General features: G+C 40.3%; 1 protein-coding gene across 1 annotated transcript in view; it reads left to right on the forward strand.

Annotated features, from left to right (window-relative positions):
- The first annotated feature begins 11605 nt into the window (after window positions 1-11605).
- xylt1 (xylosyltransferase I) overlaps window positions 11606-26697 on the forward strand; it is an 85485-nt gene continuing 70393 nt past the window's right edge. Inside the window, exon 1 of the mRNA XM_006790635.3 lies at window positions 11606-11994. Within this exon, the coding sequence (XP_006790698.2) occupies window positions 11716-11994 (279 nt within the window). The 5' untranslated portion in view covers window positions 11606-11715. The remainder of the gene's footprint in view (window positions 11995-26697) is intronic.

The raw sequence follows: 26697 nt of genomic DNA on the forward strand, positions 1-26697 counted from the left end.
GCAGTATTTTTCCTTACATAGCTCATTTGTGAATTTTGTAGGTTATTATTTACAAAATGGGCATATTATAAAATATGAAATAATAAAATATTAAAACTTTTTTAAATTATGTTTTTTCACTTACATAGACACAAACTGGAATCACTAGTTAATCTGCAGAGGGGCTTTAGAAGAAAAAGATCACCCCTGTCAGACCAAAGTTTTTTTAAATCTAACTTGAAAGATCATTTAAACTTTACATCTAACAGTAGAATTTATTATTTATCTAATGTCTGTTTGCATTTAGACAAACACAGAAGGTCTCATGATATTCCAGACTTTAATCTAGAAAAAATACTTTCAAGCAGTTATCATTAAAAAACACAAACATGTGCCTTGTACTGCTTGATAACATATACGCCCTTTCAGCCTTCAGAAAGGTAGTCATAATTACCTTGAGGTCCAATAATTGGCTGAAATTTATGCATTCTTGCAGGCTGTAGACGACACTATCCATATTTCTCACAGTTCACTGTCTGTTCCACATTCAAGTCCTATAATGTTTATATAATAACTAAGTAGTCGGTTGCGTCATTTAATAAGGTCTGTATTAACTTATTGAAAATCCTTTTAAATGTAGTTTTTATTTCTGCAGGAACTAGACATGATCTGTGCTAATTCACTTTTTTTTCAATGTCATTGGAAACACTGTGAAAAAGTAAAACAAAAAAGTGGGAAGGATAAAAATGCACCCCAACTCCACACTGATATATAGAAACACGAAGAAAGGACAAGCTGTGCTAACCTTTTCCAGTGCTCCCAAAGCAGTGGCAGCAATGAATTCGTTTTATGGATCCTTAAAAATGGTGTGTTGTGTTTGTCATTTGTCATCAACTAATGTGGTCTTACTAACTAAAGATATATAAATTCCTGTTATATAAAGAAACAGGAATACCATAAGATTTTGCATTTTAATACAAGTTTGTATAGTTACAGTGAACTTAAAGAGATACAGAGTCTATTCTTAATAGCAAAACAACCAAAGTAGGTGGGTCTTTTCTTTAACTATATATATAGCATGCCAAATATAAACCTGTTACCCAAGCAAGTCAACATTTCTCTCGGATCAAAAAATGTCTTAATGTTGGCTAGCATACACAGTATCTACCTTTGTTGCTTAGCAACAAAAAGCTTTTATGGAACTGCAAAATTGATGGGCTGAACTTTTGATTTGACAGTTTTTCTTTGAAGAGAACATCAGAAACCGGAATGGTTGCTATGGTATTTACTTCACGTCTCCAAAGGCGCACAAAAATCTTGATATAACAAACACGAAAATTAGCCCAATTCCAGCAACACATGAAATCACCACTGTGATGTGCAAATATGTTTCCACGTCTTTTGATGGTCTCCCACTTTAGAAGCTATGTGGCGTTAATGCACTGTCTTGTAGAAATTTTCTTGTGCCCGACTTCACTTTTTCTTATCCATTTGCCCTTTTGAAGCTGTGGAATCACATTGTACTGGATGGTCTTTTTCCCTGGAGGTGATTTCAGCTTTGTACCTGATAAGAAGTGCTGTGTTCCTCCAGGGTAAGCTGTCTGATGTGAGAGAAGCTTAGTACCCTGGAATACATCCATTTCCTCAGGAAATACACTCATGTTCGTACACATGAGCACACACGCCAAAGGAAACCTACAGCTCTTCACTGTAAGAAATACAACAACTTGAAATTATGGTCCAAATAAGCCAATCTCAACAGCAATCTGTACTTATTTACCACAAGCACTTCACACAAAGTAGGTTTCTACAAAGGCAATATTTTGATTCTGCCTTCAACTATATTTGCTTTTATTGTTGTTATATATGCTTTAGGATAATTCAATTCAATACAATTTTATTTATAAAACACCAAATTACAACAACAGTCGCCTCAAGGCGCTCTATATTGTAAGATAGAAACTACAATGACACAATAACAAAACCCCAAAATCATATGACCCCCTATGAGCAAGCACTTTGGCGACAGTGGGAAGGAAAAACTCCCTTTTAACCTCCGACAGAACCAGGCTCAGGGAGGGGCGGCCGTGTTGGGGTTAGAGAAGGACGACAAGATAAAAGACAGACAGCAGTGGTAAGAACTAGTCTTGTGTTGATCAGGCAGGCACAGTGTTAGAGACTCTGATTGGACTTATAAAATGGGCGCACAGGAAGATACTAATGGCAATGTTGCAGCCAGAAATAAATCAGCAATGACAGATGAAATAACTGTTAGCGACACAGACTGCACAAGTCCAGAGCTAAACTGGTCTTAACTCTGGTGAAGTCTGAAATGTTTTAGATGGTTACTTATACAACCACAGTCTGGAATGGTCACTAGAGTGGCCTTTTGTCAAGTGCAAAGCAATATGAAATGTGACAGTTTTAAAGGTAAATCGGCCTTTTGGCTAAGTAGGTATGCCATTTTCTTAAAACAGACCATCTAAAAATCTAAAAAACACTAACTAAAAATCCAATCCAACTTTTTTAAAAGGCACAAGTTAACTGTCTTTTTGAGAAGGATTGCACCATCCTTTTCACAGATATTAATAATTTAAGTCCTAACTTATATGACGATATGAAAAAAAGTCCTCATCTTGTTTGGGGTAGGCTTAACATATTAGTATTTGCCTTTTCCACAAAGAAGCAGCTTTCCTTAGCATTTAGATAAGAGGTCATTTCACAGTTAGGAGGTTTCCTGTAGAAGGACAAAGGACTCTTTAACCTCGTCCTGTGTCCGATTCTGTAAATCCTCTCAGTGACCTTTTGCTAAGCTCACCCAGCGTTGCAACACACATGTAATTTACAGTGAATGTGGTGCTATATTTAAACTTGGAATGTACAGTAATTAAAGCGTACACAGAGATCTAGAGAAGAAAAAAAACAACAAGACTGCATGCAGCATTGTTCATGAATTTGCAAAGTGGAGCTGTTAGTCTTTTTTAGAAAAAGAAATGCAACTGTTTTTTAACCTCTGGTTGGTTTTAATGTTTGAATGCATATATAGACAACACAGAGCTAATATTTGCAATTTAGCATTTGTGTTTCTAAGCTGTGTCTATTCACCAAAAGGATTTTATGGTGTAGTGCCTCTCTGTAACCCCTATTGCCCTTGCATTGGCAATGCAAGAGCCACGTCTGGACTAATTGTCTGCATCAAGGCATGCCTGGGTTAGCTTTGGAGATGGTTTTCACCAGACCTTATAGCCTCTTTGTCTTAATAACATTTAAAACAAAATCTGTGTTTTTTAAGAGCTTTCAGGACAGTGTCCACTGTAATATTTGGCATGTGAGTTGGGTCAAGAGGAATCAGTTAATCAAATAAAGAGCAGAAAAGAGCAGCTAACATTGTTCATATCTCTGATAGGGAGCGTCTTGGATTCTATTACGCAGATACTCCCTTCCTTCCCTTTCTTTTTTGATAATATTACAATAGCTTTATTGAATCAAATAATAAGCATAATGCTAAGCTTTTTGTTTGTAGAGGGACATTTAGTCGGTGGGATAGCTAAAACCAAAATGAACAAAAAGCGTATCACTTAATACTGAGCTCAAGACTGACATCACCTGAAATGTGTACCATAGACCATATGGCCATGTACCATATAGCATTTTATTACATGTTAAACAAGTAAAGTAAATTAAAATAAACCCTTATTGATTGTGAAATTTTTTTTTGCAAATATAAAACTGGATTAGAAGCAAGGTGCCCTCAACTTTTTGATGGTGCCACTTTCAGGCTTTGACACAGCAGTGATTACTTGCAATGACACATCTTATTCTTTTAAGCATCTTAAACATTACACGGAGCGTCTAGCAGCTTCTTCTCTCCTGTGCATGCCGTGGCCTCGGCTATGTATGAACAATGTCTGCTGCTTTAGTCTCTTGTCATATCACGGTGAGAGAAAAAAGACTCCCTCTGGTCCCCTGGGGCAGCTCTGTCAAGGACACCTGTCTGCTACTGTGTTTCGCTGTGTTCGACTCGCACTCCAGTCAGCACGCTGGCTGATTACATAAAACACTGAGTGCAATAAAGTGTCCTACAGCAGGACGCCTAAGGCTTCACCAGTCCTGTTGTGCGGGGCCCATCCAAGTTCCTCTCCCTCCTGTCCCAGACTCACTCCACCAGCTGTCTGCTCATCTGTCCTCCTCTCTGCCTCGCTGTTATTTGTTCCTCAGAAGACACAGGCGGGCTGTTTGAGAGGACAACTGCATGCTTGCTTCAATATCCCAGCAAGTTCTTCTGGTCAGTCGATGTGTGTGTGTCTGTCTGGTAGAGTGACAAAGAGGTCGGCTCTAATTAAAATCAGCATTTGTTGCCGCCGGGAGTGGTAACCATCGTTGTGGCGATAGTCAGCCCACTTGGTCCCCTAAGCAACAGAGCTACAGCTAATGAGACGGGAAGACATGGCTCTGCTGCCAGAGGAGCAGTGCCGCTCTCCATCTCATATTATTTTTTTCTTTTCTCTGGCTTTAATCTCTTCATATTGAGTTCATAAATGGCTTTGTTTTTCCTGCTCGCTGTCTTCCAGTGATTATAACATCTATCTCTCTCTTTCACTCTTTACTAATTTAGTAGACCTATAGGCACACTTGCCATGCTTTGATTATGTTTTCTATTCTCCCTTCCATTTTCTAACTTCACCCCTACTTTCCAATTACATCTATTTTCGTCCTTTAACTATTCTTCATCTGGCTCTTCTTTCATTTTGCTCTCATTTGTTGCAGTATGTGCATCTCCTCCCTCACTGCCTTTCCTCCCTCCTTCCTCGTTCTCATCTCTGTCGTAATTAACACCTTTACTTCTCTGCAGTTTGCAGCCTGTCTTCCCTCCTCCTGTCCCTCACTCCTCAACAAAGTAAGAATTAACATTTATAAGATGCTCAAATATTTTTGGAGTGTCTGCGTGCATATGAAGAGATTTTGAAATTCAGTGCAACAGTCTGCGGTCTGGACCCTTATCTCTGAAATGTTCGCATTGTTTGCCTGCAGAAATGTCACCAAGTTAATCACTTGCATGGCAATTCAAATGCTAAAATACTTCAAGACATCTGTACGATCAGAACGCAGATTAGCTGTTTCAAAATGCAGAAACCTACCGAACTTTACTTTTTGACAAGGACTTCACTCAAGCTCCATTGACATTACTTTTCTTCCCATCTAACTGGATGATAGAAGCAAAACAAATTCGTTTTCCTCACATTCGTTTTCCTTGAAATGGCCCGCTTCTTGTTAAGTCTTTCCTAAGCAAAAAGTCTTGTACAAGACAAACTTGGAGTTAAGCTGAAAATAAAGATGGAAGCCTGAGGATGGTAAGAATGTCTTATTGCCTTGTCACAGCGTTAACAGCTCACATTCTTTGTCTTGTATCAAGCTGTGGTTTGGGACTGCGTGTGCTTTGTGTCTTTGTCAGTCAAGGCATTCCTGAAGATGAAAAACTGCAGTGTGAACCTCAAAAAGATAATTTCATACCCACTACAGCATATACTTTACTTTCCAATTCTGTGCAGGATATATTCACACAATGACTAGTGTCAGAATTTTTATCAAGAATATTTTGTCCTTTCTACTTCAATTATGTTGTTTTGACTTTCATATTTAGCTACCAATTTGCCAGAAAGCTATAGCCACTGTCTGTGTCCCATGCGTCTTCTTATTTATTCACCTCGGTGTTGTGTTACTCCAAAACAAAGAAGAATGAATAGCTCTCACGAAAGACTCGATTATGAAATAAAGTCGCTAGTGATGTCTCAAATATCCAAAAGCTTTCTGATCCTTAGTGCACAACCAGCAGGGATTTAGCCAGGGTCAAAGAAAAAATCTAAGCACTATAGAAGTACATTATTGTTTAACGACATGTTTAACTGACGTGAATAACTAACGTAATTTCAATCCCAGGTCATCAAATAAATTGATTATAATGGATGAGGAATATAATTGGATACAGTTTTGTGTCATTTTTCTTTATTGCGGAGGATAGTCTGACAATTAGTGGATTGCCTCAATATTGGGCACATTGAGTGTTGTAGGACACAGCCATGGAAATGCTGGAAAATCTTGTTCCAGCTGGGAAAAGTTTCTCTTTCAATATGCATTCAACATAGTATTGAAAATCAACACTAAAGCCTTGAAAAGAGCATTTAAATGGCTCTTTTCAAGGCTTCCTGACCACTCAAAGCTATTTTACATGCATACACACCAATAACAGCATAGGGGGGCAATCTGGAGTTCAGTATCTTGCCCATCTTGCCCAAGGATACCTTAAAACATCGAAAAGAGGAGGTGGGGATCAAACCACTGACCTTCAAATAATTTGGCAACCCACTCTACCTCGAGAGCCCTCGTGCAACCAAGGAAGTGGATCTCATGTGCAACTTCTTGGATGTGGACAAATGGGAAGGTGTAAAGGTCTAAGTAAGTTTGACATGAGCCACAAGATTGGGTTGGAGCCAAACTGCAAGGCTTGTGGGGTGCTCCCAGGCAGCAGGCATAAGAGCCTACTAACAGTGGTTCAAGTAGATAGACACAAACAAGTGATGGGGTGTTGGGGGATGCTGGAGTCCACGGTAGCTCATGCTCCTTACAGGACATAATGGAACTGCTGTTAAAGTAGATCCTTAATAATACAGGACACATTTAGAGGTCTCAAACAGCCCATGCCTAAGTGGGCCTGGACTGTTCTGATATATAGCACAGTAGGTTTTGGTAGTCATAATGTTTTGACACAATTTTTTTTAACTCTCCGGACAGTAAACCATTTTAAATTTGCCTTTTGAAATGTTTTTAATAGTCATCCTCATTTTTCTTTAGTCGCCTAAAGCTCAATCACTTATTCAACACCACAGAGTAAACATGATAAATGCTTCAAGTAGGCAGCAGGCTATTTTCTCATTTACCAATTCTCAGGGTCTGATGTAACTGTCCCTGGTGTGTTATGTCTTGAAAAATACTCCCCGCATAGCCCAGCAGCTTGCATTAAAAGCTTCAGTTTATGCTTGAATGTAAGACAGATGAAACTGGAACCGTTACATCAAATAGAGCTGTTCATTTTGAGTGATTAGACAAACTAATGGTATGGTTGCTTGAGCTTTAACATCAACAGGCTCGGTATGTTGGATCAATAGTAATTGTTGATCACGATGTCGCAGTTGTAAGCCACAACTCTGTGAGGGTTTTACTTTCCTCATCACTCATTCTTGCGATGTGTCTAATCAAATTTAAGTTTAATAATCAGTGTGTGAGTGGATCAAACAGCTGTATGCTATGTAAAAGGTGTTGCTTTTAGAGCAAAAAACAAGACAAAGTTAGTGACTTGCTAATAAACACTGTCAAGTATTTGACTGCACCATGGCTAAAATAAGCTGAAATTAGAGGGATGCTTCCCATGGTGTAGTTGTTAGGGCATTTAAAGTTGTTGGTTCAATTCCAGCCAGAGACAAAAATCTGCCCTTAGAAATATTTTGGAAGAGGATCTAGTAGAAAAAGTCTGCCAATTCAAACATGCAGAGCTACCTTCTGTGGTCAGCCCTTGTGGCAAGTACCTGAAAGTAGCCTCCAAATATGCTAGATTTTCTTTTTATTAGAGTTGGAAAAAAAGCATAGAAATAAGTCTGTGTAAATGTTTGCTAATGTTAGATATAATTTTTAGGCTTAACAGTGTTCTCTAGTTTTCACTCTCCCTTAATGCTCAAAATTAGTCAGTTAAGGCAAGAACAGGTAGGAATATGAAGGCTAATCATAATCATAATTATGTGAGATAGCCAGGCACCTTTATCATAAAACATCTGACTGGGAAATGTGAATTTTTCAGAACTCTTCTCTTAAAGAGATGTATATCACAGCCACAGGGAAACTCAAGGCTAAACATCTAGTGGAAAATTGAACGGATTGTCCTCTTCTTCTCTCTATAGTAAACTAACCAACAGAGAGAGCCTTGTATTCTGAGTCACCACTGGTGGATGGACTGCAGCTTCATCTCATGGTCAGTTTGCAATGCTGGGGCCAGTATACAGTCACCCAAGTAAATTACAGTCTTCAGTGGATTTAATGAAATAATCTGAGAGTACATTCTGCATATAATTTAAAAATGTTACATAATATCTTTACATATATAACATGTTAAAACTATTCTCATCCCCTAAATGATTTAGGGCACAGCAAGGAATTTATTGTAATGCAGGCAGGAAGTGCACATAAATGTTCTAATATAAAATAAATATGCAAAACAAAGAAATATGCATATATATTATATATATAGACCATATGTCTAATAACTTCTAAAGGAGAATGATCATTTTTAATGAAAGGTCTGTTCATGTACACAAAGGAAATTCAATGGCTGTGTGTCAATTAAACTAGGACGTATCAGAATTTGCATTTCCTGGGTTTGACCCAAAAGAACCAACAGAAAATGTAAAATCTAAAACAGTTTGGATGTGTTATAGTGAGTGGCTGCCCATAGGTGTGCTGTAATCCATGTTGGATGGTGTAACGAAGCCCCGATACTTTCATCTCCCTGTGATTGGCTGATTGACTGAGCACATTTACTGAGTGTGGTAGCACTTCCTACTGAGCCCACTGAGCCCAGTGGGTAGGCCACTGCTGAAATTCAACACTCAATGAACTTGATTTCAAGATTAGTTTGGATTCGGCTTTAAGTTTTTGCACCCTGTTACACAGTACTCAGCCCTACTTTTGTTATTTTTTGATTTTATTGACTCATAGGTGAAGGTTTGTGACTGCTTTTAGTGATATATTGCATTTATTCTATAACAGGACCAGGTCTTAACCGTGGTAGCGTGAATGTAATCCTACTGTAGAAACGGAGCATAACCAAACTGCAGGTGTAGGTGTAGGTGAAGTATCGGGCTGTGTATCTACAGGAGAAGCTTTCTATCTCTGTTACTCAGAGATAGAAGAGCCAGTAGAGCTCAGGAAGCGTATTTAACACCCATCTCTGAATCACTCCGAAGAGTTCAACTGAAAGTTTGATTGGTATAAAAATATTCGCTCCTCAGAGTGGGACATGAGAGTTATTTGTGAAGCTTCCTACACAAACTCTCAGCGAGCGAATCTCCTTTTAAGTGTGAATGACATCATCAGTGCCAGATTCTCTTTCTTTTTTCTTAGTCTGAATGTAAATGGTAATTAGTAACAGTAGGTGCAGAGTTTGATGCAGGCTTCTGGTTACTCGTCACCATTACAGAGCTTTGGATTCATGGATTCATTTCTAAGGTGTACGTACGCCTTAAGAAATGGTTTTATGTGAGTGATTAAGTGACCTATCCAAGATGAGTCACCAGTCTGAGGAGAACTTTTTGAAATTAGGCTATGAAATTATTGAATATGTGTGTCACTGGAGTGAAATAAACCCAAACACAGTTGCTAGGGAATTAGTGACACTGTGGCGTTGTCACTGGAACTCAAATGGCAAGATTTCCTTTCTTCATATTAACCCATCATAATACCTTACCTAACTAGCTGTATCACATGTTAATTCAATTCAATTCAGTTTTATTTAACCAGCGCCAAATCACAACAACGGTAGCCTCAAGGCGCTTTATATTGTAAGGTAGAGCCTACAATGATACATACAGAGAAAAACCCAACAATCATATGACTCCCTATGAGCAAGCACTTTGGCGACAGTGGGAAGGAAAAACTTCCTTTTAACAGGAAGAAACCTCAGGGAGGGGCGGGGCCATCTGCCGCAGCTGATTGGGGAGAGAGAAGGAAGACAGGATAAAAGACATGCTGTGGAAGAGAGCCAGAGGGGGAAAAGCTAAACTATAAAGCCATTAAAGATATGTCCTTCTTTGGGAAAATGCTAATCATTTGAGCATTTCAATGTCACTTCTAGTTGTTTTGAAATGTATTTAAATTCTCCTAATTTTGAAGCCATTCTGGAACAATAACAGAAACTTTTTGTGTAGTTATGTAGCAGCATTGTCTAAAAATTGACTTATAATTTAATGGTTATGTGGACATTTTTTAAAAAAAAAACAATATGTAAAAAAAAAAAAAAAATCAGTCAAATCTGATCCGATAACAAAAAAAACAAAAAAAAGTTTAAAATGTTTGCTAATTTTGCTGTTTGTCTCTAGTGGTTTCTGTTTTTTTCTCATGAGTGAGATGTTAAAAGCAATAAGCTGCATGTAAATTTAAGATAATAATAATAACAAACTGGTGCCATTTGCATGAATATTCGCCACCTGCTGATTGTTAGGACAGCTCCACTCTCCAAACACGGGCATTTTTCACATAAGTCATTTTGGCATGTCACAGCAGGGAAAGCACAGCTGTAAAAGAATAAAATTATTGATGACTGAATTCTATTCAGCTTCCTCAGTTCCAGGCTCCTGGTATTCTTCATGCTGGGTCACTGTTGTGACTGACTGGAACACTTGAATAGATCTGAGCCATTTTTAATGTTTTTAGCAACACCTACGCTTTTTCTACAATGGCAAGTCAAAATGCCTGCTGTGTATAAAAAGGCCTGTTGGAGGAGATATTATTACTTTCTTTCTGTCATTTATAAAAAAAAACCCGGGAACCATGGAGCGTTTTAGAAGAGAGAAAGAAAGTGCAAGACAGAGAGAGAGGCCAAAGAGAGGCTTCCTCAGAAATACTGTACAAGTCAAAATAAAAGAAACTACCAATGAATTGAAGGATGGGAAAATAGTTTCATCCTGAAGCTATCAAAAGGTTAGAAAAGCCTTAGTAAGATGGTGAATCCTGCTCTCAGTCTATTCTGAAATCTTAATTATGTTGCTGGTATGAAGGAAGAACATTAGAGAGAGCGAGAGACTCATTAAATCCATGGCAGAAGGTGTGCTACAGTAACCAGTCAATGAGCACTTCTCTTCCACACAGTAACAATATAAAAAAAAATCTGTGCTAGACTTTATGAATTTCTAATATCGTCATAAAGTCCAAACTGTACATTTTCTTCTGGGGGCAGCCACCATCTCCAGCACTCTTCCAGATCTTACTGGGTGAAAGATTAGTGTGAACAGCAGGTGGGTCTATTGGTTAAAAGGACAGTTGACCAGATGACCAGCCCCCATAATGAAAATTATCTTTCATTTTGGACTGGGGGCAAATCACCAGCTTCATTATTCAGCTGTAGCACATGGGGGAGGACAAATGTAATTTTCCTATTGGGTCCCAGCTGGGCTGCAGCAAATGTAGTGCAAAGGAGATAATCTTTCTAAAACCCAGAAAGGCCCTAAAAAATTCCACTGGGGTGCATTAGATAAAAGCTGCCAGTGTCTGACAAGAACCCCTTTAAGGCTTACTAATACGGCTGTTTTCTGCCTTCTAATGATAATGACATCGGCCATTTCAAACATTTGCAGGTAGCTATTTGGTCATTACCTGAATTCCTTTAAGAGATGAAAAATGAGACTTCAGTTCCTCTCACGGAGAGTGAACAGCAGAGACAGCCGTACAGATGCCGGGAGCATCCTCTGCTGCCGGAAAGCTCACCGAGTTTCACCACACGGTGGCCCTGTGTCTCCTTCTCGACGCTTCTCCTCGCCTCAGCCGCCGTAAAACCGAGACTCCCTCCCTCCTTCTCCACCACGACCGCCACCTCCTCCTCCTCCTCCTCGTCCTCCCTCTACTTCCACTCTTTCCTCCCGTCGCGCTGCGCAGAGCCACAGACGGTCCTCCAGCTCCGTGCAGCCCGGTGCGAAGATGGTCGGCGGCTTGTGTGCTCGCAGGCTGGCCCGACGGTCGCGGTCCGCGCTCATAGCTGCCCTCACGGTGCTGCTGGTGCAGACGCTGATTGTGTGGAACTTCAGCACCCTCGACTCCGGGGAAGAAAGAGAAAACGGAGGGTCAAACGTGCGGGAGAAGAGGGACCGGGTCGCGGGCAACAAAGCCGCTGGCAGCCACTATTTCCAGCACGGGGACAAGCAGCGGCAGCATCTCCCTCCGCCTGGGAGAGGGGGGTCTCGCCACACACAGCAGCCGGTAAGACAGAGGCGCTGCCGATGTATTCATATCGTATCCCCCGCGAAAAAAAGACTGTCTCGCCGGGAATGAATGGGGTTGGCAGGCAGGTCAAACATCTCCACGCACACGGCAGGGCCCAAATGAGTGTTTGAATTGTTGTCAGTAGAGCAAAGGCTGTCTCGCAAGGAAATGATAGGATGTCAGATGCAAAGCGAGCCCTTTTTTTTTTTACTCTACCAGTGCTGGGAGACTGGCATCCTCGGCTGGATGCTCGCTTTGGTCTGAAGCCACACTGCACCGTTTGAACGTCCGTTTAAATGAACGCACTCGTGTCCAGACTTCAGTTTGAAATGCCAAAGCTGAGTATGAAATCTGGAGTCAGCCCGCACACACGCTGCTCTCTCCAGTGTGGAATAATAGCACAGAGGGGTAAATCCTTCTCTAAATAAGGCTGTTTTAATAGCAGAGTCAGTGGCTGAGGTTGTAGCCTATACCTGTCATGCTCTGTTTGGTATTTCAAGTCAACTACAGTTGCTGCATGGCTCAGCAGCACTGTCTCAGCAGGCCAAATAGAAACATAACCTAATTTGCAAAGTAGTGTTGGAGTGTACAGAGAGCCTGTTTGTGAAAACAGGAACAGTTTTATTGGTAGTGGCAGCATGAATCACAAAGCACAAGACAGACGTGGAGACGAAACAAACTCCCAGACCAGCATAATGAACATCTTGAAAACAATATAAATAAATCAATAATGCTAAATCAAGTTAAGTTATTGCCTGTGGGAGTATACCCATTTACAGTCATTTAGAGAAATCTAATTTCACATTTGACTCTTTGAAAATCTTTTTAAAAAACTGGCTTCTATAAATCAAAATATTTATTTGCAGGTTCCACAAAATGACATTTTTTGCCAGAGGCTAACACACCGAACGGTTCCTCTTTTTTTTCCTTTTTTACACAGTCCTTCCACACATTGTTTGATTAATTTTCACAACCTGATGTATCAGATTACATTCTCGAAAACCGAGCTTCTGACTGGGGTTGTTGTCAAGCAGTTAGGTTGCCCTGAAAAAGTTGGACACCGTTGTTCCTGGCAAGTGTGCAGTAGTTTCCCTTCATAAAGCTGCCAGTCATTCGTGTGTAGCCCACTCCTCATCCACCATGCAACCAGTAGATAACAGGCTTTGGTGTAGTTTGATACACTGTGCGACAGCCAGTCTCTCAGAGCCGTGCACTGTATCATCTGTCTCCTCCGCAGATTTTCTAGTGATTCACTCGCTTCATGTGGTGGGACACTGAGTTCCACCTGCCGGCATCTCCGCAATGCAAAGTCACACCAAAGCAAGGTTATATTTGAGTCAGTATTTTATTTTTTGACAGAGAATCCTCTAATGAAATATCCCTGCATTACTCCTGTGTAGACACTGCTCCTTCTTAGTGAGTTTATCTTCTAACGCTTTATGGTTTTATATCTATTTTAATGTGTTGTACATGTATGACATAAGAGTAACAGTTGGGTGTCAAGACCTTTATTTTCCTCGCTGCTTTAAAAACAATCTGCCAGATGTTTATGACTGTTAAAGCACATACAGTCAGCCTGTATCCAGTCAGTACAGCCTATGAGCGCACTTGCTCCATGCCTGTCGGATTTCTGCTTGCTCTCTCCACTTTGGTGCCCCCCCCTCCCCGGATTCATAAATTCAACTGGTGCTCTCGGCCACATACACTGGTTAATCGCTGCATTTTTATTTTTTTTTGCCTTGTGGCTGGTTTGTGTGTGTGTTTTTGTGTATGTGACTTGGTATGGCAGAGTTGTCCAGCCTAAGGCTGATGCATAAGCGCCTGCTAACTGATGCTATATGAGTCACCACATCAGAGAGAGGGGATAGCAGCACTTTGATCCAGAATAGAATGAGCCACGAGCTACAGTATGACAATAGAAGAGTTTCTATGTGATAACTTGTGTTGGATGGAAACATTATGCATAGCTTTGGATGTGTCCTCCCAGCAGGCAGGAGCTACAGTTGTCATTAGTGGTTGTTTCCTGTCGTGTCTCTTCAGGGAAATTCTGCTCGAGAGTGTAGACATTTTCTTTTCTAGTCCAACAGACGCCGCGGCTTTCCCTCGCAAATAACTGGATTTAATCACGAGTGATATTATGTCAGCTCTGAATTTGTCTTTTCACGCACGCCGTGGCTACCTGTTAAAGATTCATGACCAAAAAGTTCTGCACGTATTAATTAGTCTGTCTTGTTTTGCCTGACATCGGTTTATTACAAGAATTAGTATCATGATTATTATTAATAGGTGCTTATTAAGGCGGTGCTGGTGATAGATGTGAAAAACTGTTAATGTGCCAGAATTAAACCAATGTACCTTCAGTGGCAGACTGAGGAAAGCTCTGAAAAGAGTCTGGCTTCACATCTGGTCGTCAGCGGTTTCTTTCCATCTGCCGCACTAGTCATATACTATCATGATCCCCATGTGCCCAGCGGGTGTCTACCTCACACATGTTGTAAAGAGTTTTCCCATTAGTCTTGGTAATACACGTAACATTACCACTGATGTACACTTTTTCCATTGTGCTGAGTTTTCCTGATGCTTTCCAATAGCAAATATGGCATTACAAACCATCTGGAGATGTCTTTTTACTGTTTTTTCAACATGTTTCCACAGTGTGGTGATGATATATGATGTTCTTAACCTCAAATTATTATAAATTTTATTGTAATATAAAGATGTTCAATACAGTTTTTCTCACAGAGACGCATTTGGCTTTGGTGTATATCCAATTTCTTCAAAGAAGCAAAAAACAGCAGATATGTTAATCGAATTGTTTGTGATTGACAAGGCCTTGTTAGTTCTGAGTCGGAGCAAAACACAAGTTTTGCTCTCAAATTAGGGAAAAAATTTTGGGAGGAAGCTTCCGATTGCTGTTCTGTGAGCTCTATCTCTAGGTGTTCACATCCTTGGCCACACTTTGCTTGGATATAAATATTTTATTGTCATTAAAATGGATTTAAAGGGTGCCAGAATTAACATCATCAAGTTTAAAATGAAAACATTTTTTCTCTAGTCATGCTGGGACCAGTGTTCATCTTGCCATCATGCACACCGCCTCACATGTACACCATAGATTTGTCATATTTAGGAGCTTTGTTAAAATCCATTGTTGCTACCATCTATCCTCCAACTACCACCACCACAACCAACACTGTGTCCGTGATCACAGTGCTGACTCACACTGACACACGTACACACCAGCACGCTCAACAAACACCCAAAATGTTGTGTGCGTGCAGGGAAACACTTCACCACAAACACCCACATGCACTTAGAAATTTATAGCTACACACAGAGTGTGCGTCATTTTTTTGTTTTCAAATTTCCCTTTTTGAATGTACATATACATGTAGTGCTGTAGTTTAAAGAACAGACTGGATAAATTATTGCATTTGTGCTAATGTTGTCTATATTTATGAGCAAATGTTCATTTTATTTTCCAAGAAATGTCCACTGCTTGTGCTTCTTGTGCCCCCTTTTGCTAGAAAACACTGGAAAATAATGATAAAAAGCTTTTTAAAAAGTGTAACATGAAAGAGCAGCTCAGATTTACACCACAGCGAAACAAATAATAGATTTAGATACAGCCGCTCACCTAACTGACAGTAATGTTGGCTTAAATCCCCCCCAAGGGAAGCAGTAAAGAACTGGCAAGTCTGCAGAGGTAGTTAAAGATTAGGCTGTGTGCTGTGTTTACATTCATTCACATGTTAATTGTCATTCATGCAAACTTGATTTTTGACTGTGACATGCACTGTAAATCACTGTGAAGTAATACAAAAGTCTGCTATTTTATGGCGTGATGTTTTTGATAATGATTTTAGGGCCGAAATATTCATTTGTCCTTTCCTGAAAGTCTTTTGTTCACTTTGTGATAAAAGCTGCTTGTTCACCTTCTTCCATTTTTAAATTCAGTGCTTTCTCACGTTGCCTTCCTGGCGGTATCACTTGCCCCGGCGCTACTTCGTGCACCAGTCACTGTCAGTGCTGGGTTTTGTATCCTGTCAAAGCCATTTTCACAGTGGTAATTGGCAGTTAAATTGGCACTCCCCTAAAGTAAATCGTTGTAGAGTGCGAGCTATTCTGTTTTAACCAGACCTTTGAACGTACATAATTACAGTCCATGAAGATGCACTGTGTGATTTAAAAATTCAAACGTCTCAATCATTACATCAATAAAGTGTTATTTTGTTAAACCTGTAATGAGGCAAAAGTAAAGCACAGCCTTGCCCGTCAGTGCATCCAACTGTGGTTGTGCTTTTACACACAGGGAGTTTCTTTTTTTTTTTAAGTGCCTTTAGTCACAGAGAGAGGTGGGAACATATTCAGATCTAAGGGAGGAAGCGTGCACCTCAGACTTGAAAGAGACACATCGAAAACCCAAGACACTTTGATGTTGAAGTGTAATTTGTATACGTGACACCGGTGCTTCTTCCAGCAATGGAAAAAAACATTTTATCATTATCATAATGCAATACTCTTAAAACCCTGTCATGTTATTTCACTAAGCTGAGCCTACTAAAATGCAAAAATGTCAGTGTCAGTGTGGCATCCTAAAACTTTGATTATGTGCTCTGTAGCATGGAGACTGAAAGTTTCATAGAATCCACAGCACAGATATTTCCCTTCCTAGCACACATTATGCATGTATCGGAAGCTTTTTCAGTGTAATCAGTTTGCAGCATTCGCTCCCTTGTCTTCCTCTTCTCCACTGACATTGTGCAAAGGAGGAACAGCCATTTAACTATTCAACAGGTGTCACAGCATGAGAAACATACTTATCAGGAGCAGAACACAGAGAAGAATGACTCACACAGTCCTGTCAGTCATCTTGACTCTTGCTTAGGAGATGAGCATCAAGCGTCTTCCATTAATTAATTATTTAACAGTTCAAAGGGATAACAGCATTATGAAATTAACTCACTGTCTGGTAGGTTTCTACTATAGTTTACAAAAAAACCCGGAATCAGCAGCAATAATTCTGATAATTGTTTAATAGATCAACAAATTTATGCAAGTGCATTTCTTTTATTTATTTTCATTTTCTCAAATATAAGAGTAAGAACGATGTTTCTTTTGTTCTGTTGGTTGGAGATGATGGTCGATCTCCATGCAAGATGACGACGCTGACATTTTATTCAATCAACAATTAATGAAAAATCGAACTGATGAGATTAACGTCTGTAATGACAAGGCAGATGCTTATCAGACAAGCTTCGCAGCTTTTTCCTTAATGGCTCTGTTTTGCCGGACAAGAGGAATGAGAATCGAAATGTTATTCTCCCGTTTACCGAAAAACTGTCAAACGTGTCACTCCAAAATCGGGCTGAATTTTGGGGAGTCCGTGAGGGTTAACACCAACTGCGGTAAACCCCTGAGAACTATATACCTGTCATTGATTTTTTTTTTTTTCATATTGCATTTGCATCTGCAACTTATTAGTTAGTTAGCTAATGGGTGGCATAGTAATAACTACAACTACAGCAATGACATGAAGTCAGTGACAAAGGGGACCTGGCTTTTGCCCTAGAAAGTCCAAAACTATGGACAACCTGCCTCTTATTTATTTATTTTATTCACTTTTTATTTTTTTTTAATTATTTCTGTATATATTATTTCTGTGAACCTTAAAATCAAGTCTTTTTTAAAAAAACTTTAAAAAATTTTTTCAAGCTCATGTATTTTCTCAGCTGCATGAAAGCTAAATATAAACTGGATTTACTGTCAGTCCATTTCTACATGTGCTACCCAGCTATCTGTTATTTACACCAGCGGTCCCCAACCCCCGGGCCTCGGACCGGTACCGGTCCGTGAGTCGTTTGGTACCGGGCCACGAGAGTCGAGGCTCAGGTGTGAAATGTATGGTTTTCAGGGTTTTTATCGGTTTTCAGCGTTATTTTGTTATCGTTTTTATCGTTAACTCGGTTTTCCTGGGTCTTTTCACGTGTGTTATGAATAAATCTTCTTTTTTCGGTACCGGTACTAGTTTTATTTTGTTGTATTTATCCGCGACACCTTAAAGGCTGGTCCGTGAAAATATTGTCGGGCATAAACCGGTCCGTGGCGCAAAAAAGGTTGGGGACCACTGGTTTACACAACTGCTTCCCAAGTGTTTTTATAGTACCTCAGCTAACTTTTACATTTTTTTAAAAAAAATATGGGAGTTGTTGATGTTGCATCAAGTCAAGCGCACTTAAATCCATATGTATTACTGTACACTCCATCAGGTTGTTCTTTTGCTGATAGTTCCTTTTTCCTGCAGTGCACACACAAAAAGTGTGAACTTCCTCCAAAAGCTATTTGAACTGCAAAAGCTTTCTCCAGTCCTAAAGTGCTTTGTGAGTCTTTGTGTCCTGTGTAGATGCCGTTGTGTTGGTTATGCTTGTTCACTCATTTATGCAGGTTTTCCCATAAATTTGAAAGGGATAAAGTTGAAAGAAAATCAGCTTTGGTGTCTCTCAGTGCACTCTCAGAGTAATGTGCCAACACATTAGACTCTGTATATGGATGTGTTTCTGTGTGTGATGTGCTCTGCTTGATGCCTTTGTTTGCCTCATCTGTAAAACTGCACAATCAAAGCTCATAACTACTGTTCATGGTGCTTCCGCCACGTCAACTCAAACAAAGCTCACTATTATCACTTATTACAGCTCTGCGTCAACCCGACATTTGCACACACAGAAATCACTACACACCACAACTTCAGACCAGCCAACTCTTCTGCATCAGTGTGACATACCCCACCCCTCCGTCACCCACCCTGCCCTTCATCCTCCCATCATCCGTTGCCTGTCGTTACAGATGGTTTCATTCCCCAACACATTAATAACGCATCATCCAGATGAATAAAGCTATAAAATACGTAGCGTTGCCAATAATCCCACAGGTAAGAGGCTTAGCAGACAGCCTTGAGGGAGGGAGAGACAGAGAGACAGAGAGACGAACTTTGGGGGGGGTGAAATTAGATTGATCTAAAGTCGGGTATCCATGTTAATATTTAGCACACGCAGTTTAAAGGCTGAATATAAATGCACACATACACACACAAACACTGGTTTGGACTAGAGCCTCGCCATATGGAGGGATTATTATGCCAGTTTTGTTGCTTCTTGCTGTTTTTGAGTTTCAGGGTTATCCCTTTAAAAAGATTGTTTATTTTTTGTGTAAACAGTAAAGAGATGAATGCCACCCACTGAAAAACTCAGATTACATATTTTTTAAAAAACAATGAACAAAAGCACTGCTTAGAAAAATTTTGTTTTGAGAAAACTGAATTTAAAGTCCCCGAAACTTTTTATAGAACTCGTTTTCTTATAAGAAATATCAGTCTGACAAAGCTAGATGTTTGAAGCTCAGTTAAACAAAAAAAAGTAATACATATTGCCATGCACAGTAGTCAGAGATTAGCAAAACTCAAGCGGAGTCCTGTTGATTTTTAGCTATTAACGCTTAATAAATTACAAAGTCTCGTGAGAGTCTTAGATGTAACTGAGAAATATTCTGCCAATTTTTTTTACACGATCATGGTTGATTGGCAATTTGCTGATTAATAAAAACAGGTGTGAGCATCTCTGAAGCAATGCTGTCTGAGAAAATAAACTCGACGATGACATACTGAGGTCATAAGCGCTATCTTAATCTTTCTGATTTGATGTTAAAAAGCCTATTTTACATTTAGTTCGAAGAAAATTGGCCATTAAAAGACTAAACGCTGTGAGAAATTATCACCCACTATTTTTTTTTTTATATATAAAAATCATCTCTGCCACCGGTGCACACAAACTGTTTGAGTTCAGTTTTTGATTGATTTAACAACTCATTTCTGCAACCCTGCAGCTGGTTTCTGCTAAAACACAAACTCCAGTAATCTTTATCTTTTTTCTAAAGGAACATACAGTAAGTGATTTGCTTTCCTCCTGGTGTAGGCTGTCAAGTAGGGAGATTTTACATGATGAGAAACTGCAGGTCAGATTTTCTGTACTGGCACTCACGTCTCTTTTCTTGCTGATGTTTTGGCCTTGATGACATTGCGCACTGCATATGTAGCATCTCTGTTGGATACCCTGCAGCATCCACCATGAATGAGCTTTTGCTGTGGCTCATTAAACAGTATGGAGATTGTTCCTCTTTTAACCCTAATGGTCACATCTTACTTAAGATGACAGTCTTGTCAATGAGGAAGCACATGACAGACTGTCCACTTCCCTTAAATCGTTGCAGCAACGTGCAACACACTGGTCCACATGCAAAATGCAAATACATTAACATGTAATCATGCCCACACGTACTAATGACACTGACAATGAGCCAGCGCCTTGCTATTTCCTCCTCAACATGCCATACACTAATCTCCATGTACTGTGTTATTGTAGTAAGACAGAGGGAGGGAGGATGACAGAAAGAGAAAAGAACACATGGCGGTGTGGCGAAGACACAGGGTAAAGACATGATGGCTGGGTAGAGATAGGGCTATCCGGTCTGTCAGGGAAAGCTTTTGTCCTTCCAGTCCCGTAGAGCAGGAGAAGAAGAACTGACAGCAGTGCTTTTATTCCTCTTCCTCCTCCTCTTTTTTTTTTCTTCTTCTCACAACTGGAGCTGAATGCCAACAGCCCAGAAGACTTGTCTGCGTGATTAAGAGGGAAAGTCAGAGGGGAAAGAAAAGAGAGATAGAGACATGCAGAGAAAGAAAGACAGATATGTAAGACAGAAGAAAGCTGGAAGAAGAAATGTTGGATGGAAAAAAGAAAAGATAAACGTCTCATCCCTTCTACAAATCCATTGTCGACTCAAATCCCAGCGTAATCCTCTGGGGAACCTGGTTTGGTTTGAAGGCTTGTTAGTGTAGCTTGAGTCCCACTGGCATAGACTTCTGTGGTTGGAGACCGTTTCTGGAAACTAACCTGAGCCCAAATAGTCTCCACTCCTTCAGGGTTCAAGTCTGTAATTTGTCTCTCTGTTGGTAAAATCTTAGATTTAGTGGAAATCTGGTGCCAAGACAGTGATCAGCAGGTTTTATCAACCGTAAATATATAATAAGAGCTCTGATTTGGGATTAGACTGAGGAAGACGTTTGAAAGAATAATCTCAGCTTGATGTTTCAACACAACTGACTTGGTGTGACTCCACTGGTTTACTTCTTCACTCTGACTGATACGTTGTTCCATTAGGATATTTCTTTGTATTAACCATGGATACAATTCTAGCATGCAAGCTCCATGCATGCAATGGGGCAGTCACCTACCTGGTTTGCTTTAAATAATAAAAATGCAAGCAGGTGAATATTAAAGAACAACATCACATTATTTGCAAAATAATGCAAATGTATGATTTAAATTCACCTATAAGTATCAGTATAATATGTATCTATTCATGTATTCTCCCACTTGTGGGGGAGCTGGAGCCTATAACAACTGTTGTAGGGCCAAAGGTAGGGTACATTCCAGACAGATCGCTCATTTGTGGCAGAGACGGAGACAGATAAGACACAAATAGAGACAGATAACCCTTCAGATGTTCATTCAATTTAGAATTACCAATTAATCGAACCCCCTGCATGTCTTTGGACTGTGGGAGAAAGCACAAGCACCCACAAAGAATCCGCGCATACATTGGGAGAACATGCAAACTCCACACAAAATGGATGGAAACCAAGGACTTCTTGCTATGAGGCAATAGTGCACCACAACACTGTGCTTCCTACCCCAAATCGCTCTTTTTTATTTTTCTCTCTTGCTTTAAAACATTTTTTTTGCTCTTGAATGCTTGACAAACAAAGACACAAACGACAGGATAAGAAACACAAAGCTAAGCAAGCCAGAGTAATTAGGACACAATTAGGGAATTCGAGAAATGAATGAGACAAAGACAGGAAGTATTATGATTAACAAAATAAAACAGGAAATGCCAAACGCAGTAACAAACAGCACACTTTGAAGCAGGAAGACAGAAAACTGGAATGGCCAGAATGGTTAAACACTAAGAAACTACAAGGAGGAGAACTATAAACACAACACGAGATCATAAACATAACAAAAACCAAACTAGGACTATTATTTGTGTTAGTTTTTTTCTCTCCTCATGAATGTCCCGGTTTAAGCTTGCATTTGGTCTCCAACAGCTCCCAAGGTAAATACCATTTCCTGTTTAACTGCATTGACCAGCTAGTTATGCTTTGGCCCATGGCAGGTTGCAGGTAGAGTCATACATTCAACAGAGCTGAAACCTGAAAACCTGCTGTGTTTGGAAATCAAGTTGACTGTATCAAGCAGTCAAGAATAAAAATAGTTGAAAAATAGTCAAATATGGTGTGATGGGGGTAACTGAGTCACATTTAGCCACAAATTGGAGAACAGTCATTACAAAGCCGAGGGATTAAAAAACAGTTAAAGGCATTTGAAAAGGAGTTAAATCTAGATATGAAAGTCTGTAGTAATTAAGAACAAGAACAAGTAATACTAAAAATTAAAATTAAAATCCATAAAGGAGTTGCTGGATAGTCAAATGTTTGGTTGAAGCCCTAATTGTATTAATTCAACAATATTCTGAACATTATTCAGATTGCACAAAGCGGTTTAATTAATCTCTTACAAATACATATTTATAAGAGCAGCATTAAAGGATATGTTAGATTAAAATTAATGTGGTCAGATTACACCAACATAAAGCGGTTATCTCCTGTGATAAAATCGTAAAGTGATGTTTGAAAGAACAAATCATAATCGTGATCATGACATGTTATGCGGGAGAGTTTATTGCCAAGGTCATATTAAGTAATCCCTCACCATGAAGTCAATTGCACCAGTTCAGCTGAAGCTGCCCTTGCTGTCGGGTAGCCACTGTACAGGAAATTGTCAGGTACACTAGAGACAGCAGGGATGCACCAGTAGATGCAAACACCTACATAAAATGCCTACATGTGCATACGCACTCCCACACACTCTTCAGTGTCCCTTCTGTGCTAAAGGCACGCAACAGCAGAATGCATGAAATCATTAAAATGGTCTCTGTCCTGAATCACAAAAAACACTCACACATGCAGTCTGCCTCTCACAGACGTACACACCCCTACTGCATGGACACAAAGGTTTTCATCATTCTGCTTTCTCCCTTGGCTCATGCATAACATACACACACTTCGGGAGTAAATAAAATTATAAAGCGCCACCTGAATAGCTGCTCTTCAGTATTCATATTAAAGCACCGGGAACAGCCGGAGAGCTGGTACCCATTACTGAACAGGTGTTTTCTCCATCAGCAGCGCATTTAGATCCTGTCTGTCCTTCCTGCCTGCTTCCACTCTGCCGAACACTTTAAGTGCAGAGCTCATGAGATTTCGACGCAGACGCTCCCATATTTTTACCATTCTCCTTAAATACTCGCTCGGTCTCTTCATACCACTCTTTCACTCCCCGGTCGTCCTCTCCTGCCTCCTCTTCTTCTCCCTTCTCAAGTGGCGATGTCTTACCGCGCTGCTGAGTCGTTCTCTGGTCCTCCAGACGCCGCAGGCCTCCCAAATCAGCTTCAATGAGGAGCCCTGCAGAGGCTGTCGCTGCCGGGGAGAAATTGCGGTGTAATTGAGCTGCGTGATAATAATACGTTCTTCTCTCTGATTTCCTACCAGCGGTGAATCATCAACACCATCATCATCATGCCATCACATCAGCAACGCTCCGCAGACGCTTCCACACTGCCACCGCCTGAGTTGACCTGCTCTTTCACTAGATTCTCTTTCTTGTCGATTGCTCTCGTTCCACTTATTTTATTCCCATTTCCTCTCGCTTTTACTTTCCCTCACTTTGTGCTCTCCACTACTCACCCTTCTCATCTGTCTCCAGCTACACTTCCAGTTTCTGTTCCACTTCATTGGATACAGGGCCTCAGAGGTATAGAGAAATTACACTGTACAAAAAAAAAGCATGTATATGTGTGAGCAGGGGGCAAAGGAAGAGAAGTTAATTAGGAAGCGTGATTGTGCGAGCGTAATATCAAACACATTTTGGATACATACTACATAAAGCATGATTCTATTTCAGTAAACAGGGAAGCTTGGTCATTTTTTCACAATAGAATTAACAATTAGCTCAAATGTTGCATGTTTTTCACTCTCAAGACCCGAGCTCACGTGTATGAGTTATACTGTATGTATAACGGCCTCAGTGTTTCCTGCAATGGAGTTACAGGGAGTTTGCTAAAGGTAAAAGACTGGGTATGCCTGCATATCAAAAGAAAGAGAGAGGAAAGGTTAATCCATACACATGCACTTTGTTGTAAAGGAGTAAAAGAGAAGTTAAAGGGAGGTTGAGAATTTGCCACGGCAGGTTTTAGACTTGCGTGTGTTTGTGTTTATATGTGTGTTTGAGCAGGAGTAGAGTTTACACATGGCTTTCAGTGCTTTAAGCATCCTCAGGAGAATTGGCTTTCCATAGAGGAGAACCATTAGGAAAATCATTGACTGCTTATTGGTGTCAGCACTCTGCTAGTGTTTGTGTGTATGAGCTCAAACAGAGAACAATGCTGCTCTTTTTTCCTCTCGCGTGCCCCTCCAAATAGCCAGCCTGAGATTTTCTTCCTTTTTTTCCTTTGTCCTCAAGTTTCTGTGCTTAATTGCCGTGGCAACTGGGCCTACAAGAACAATTTTAGACAATTCTCAGTTTAATTGGTGTATAGATGATACCTCTTTTTTTTTTTTAGAGGTTTTGTCTGGGCAGAGCTTCTGTGGGGCTTAAAAGGAAGTACACCAATCCTGGCGTATACATTGGATGGATGATTTTCAGCGTGTGACCAAGTTGGTGTGTTTATTCATATTAGGCTCGTGCACATTTGCTCCAGAGGTATATAGACTGTGCAGATATAATTTTCTTAACTGCTGAGAAAGAGATTTGGTCAAGGCAATTATAATTCAGCCAGGGCATGTCTGCTTGCTTAGCACTCAAGTCTATTTGCCTAAAAGACACAAATGACGGCAATTTAACAGCAATAGAGGAGGAGTGTAATGAGTTGGTAACTATTTGCCTGATGTGAGTGTGTTGCTGTAAGGTACAAAGAACAATCAAAGGCATAGAACTATATTTTCCCTGGCATTATGTCCAGTGGCAGTGAGGGAGATTAATAAGCAGGATTATTAGCTTCTCTAAATTATTGTGCGTTTTTTGCTAGACCTTCTGTGCGTATTGCATTGCTTTAACTGAAATTATTCCTGCACAATTCTGTTTAACCAAAAATGTCAAAATTGCCATATGTGCTAAATAGATAATAGCATGTTTATGAGTGAAGGATTTTGTTACGAGATCGCGGATACAAGCGGCAGAAATGAGCTTCCTCCGAAGGGTGGCTGGCCTCTCCCTTAGAGATAGGGTGAGAAGTTCGGCCATCCGGGAGGGGCTCAGAGTAGAGCCGCTGCTGCTCCACATCGAAAGGAGCCAGTTGAGGTGGTTTGGGCATCTGACAAGGATGCCTCCTGGGCGCCTCCTGGGTGAGGTGTTCCGGGCATGTCCCACCGGGAGGAGGCCCCGGGGCAGACCCAGGACACGCTGGAGAGATTATATCTCTCGGCTGGCCTGGGAACACCTTGGTGTTTCCCCGGATAAGCTGGAGGAGGTGGCTGGGGAGAGGGAGGTCTGGGCCTCTCTGCTTAGGCTGCTGCCCCCGCGACCCGGCCTCGGATAAAGCGGATGAAGATGGATGGATGGATGGATTTTGTTACCTCTGAATAAAGCCTGGCTATCTGTTTCTCCCAGTATACAGTCTGCTTAATCTTTTCTTTTTAGAACTCAAGAGCAAGAAAATTCATAAGCAGATCTTCCAAAAATGTCAAATATTCCTTGTAAATTGCCATCCTGGTTTTGATCATCCTTGTTTGTGTTTTGTTGGTGTTTATGGTAGTCCATGTCCACAAATGCATTATGTCATTTTCTGGGATTTGGTGCAAGGATGTTGCAAGAATGGCTCTTTGTCAGATCTTTGATGTCTAAGTCCACTTTTTCCCCCCCTGCTGCCTTGACACGGGCAATTTTAAGACGAGAGCAACAAGTGAGACTTTATCTGCTACTACTTCACATGATCCCCTCTAGCATGTTCCTTATCAGCAGATGGAGGCTGCTCATTTAGGTCATGGAGATTTTAATGCTCAAATTTTCCATTATACCAAGCACCATCTGCTAATAAGGATTGCTTAATATTGTCAAAAAGCAGCAGAATATGTAGGTAAGAGGACCTTGAAATTAAGCTGTAGTTTGAACAGGACCTCCAGGGCTGAAAAATGAATGGAAGTGCTACAGAAACTACAGTTTCTGGAGTGGCCACTTTTCGCTGGCTCAAAAAAAGGAAGGTAATCCTCTTAGATGTCCACCAATACAACATTAAAAAGTATGCTTACAACCAAGGCAGTTGTAGTTTTGCTCTCTATAGCCAATATATATAGCCCTTAATACCAACTGTGAAAGGACGTAGCTTTTACATCTCACGCAATAAAAGTTGCAGTATTAGGTGTGTGGCCGTGACTTACAGGTAGATGCAGTGCGCTGCAGTGGTTTCTGTCTTTTAGGTGCAGTTTATCCCACCTGATGACAATGCAGTCATCAAAAAAGTGAAACCGAGTTAGGTTATTCCACCCTAATTTGTGTAATTTGAGTGAGTTAGCTTTCCACAACAAATGTGAGA

Source organism: Neolamprologus brichardi, chromosome 6 (genome assembly GCF_056152115.1).
Source record: "Neolamprologus brichardi isolate AB-2024 chromosome 6, ASM5615211v1, whole genome shotgun sequence".
In the NCBI taxonomy this organism is placed as follows: Eukaryota; Metazoa; Chordata; class Actinopteri; order Cichliformes; family Cichlidae; genus Neolamprologus; species Neolamprologus brichardi.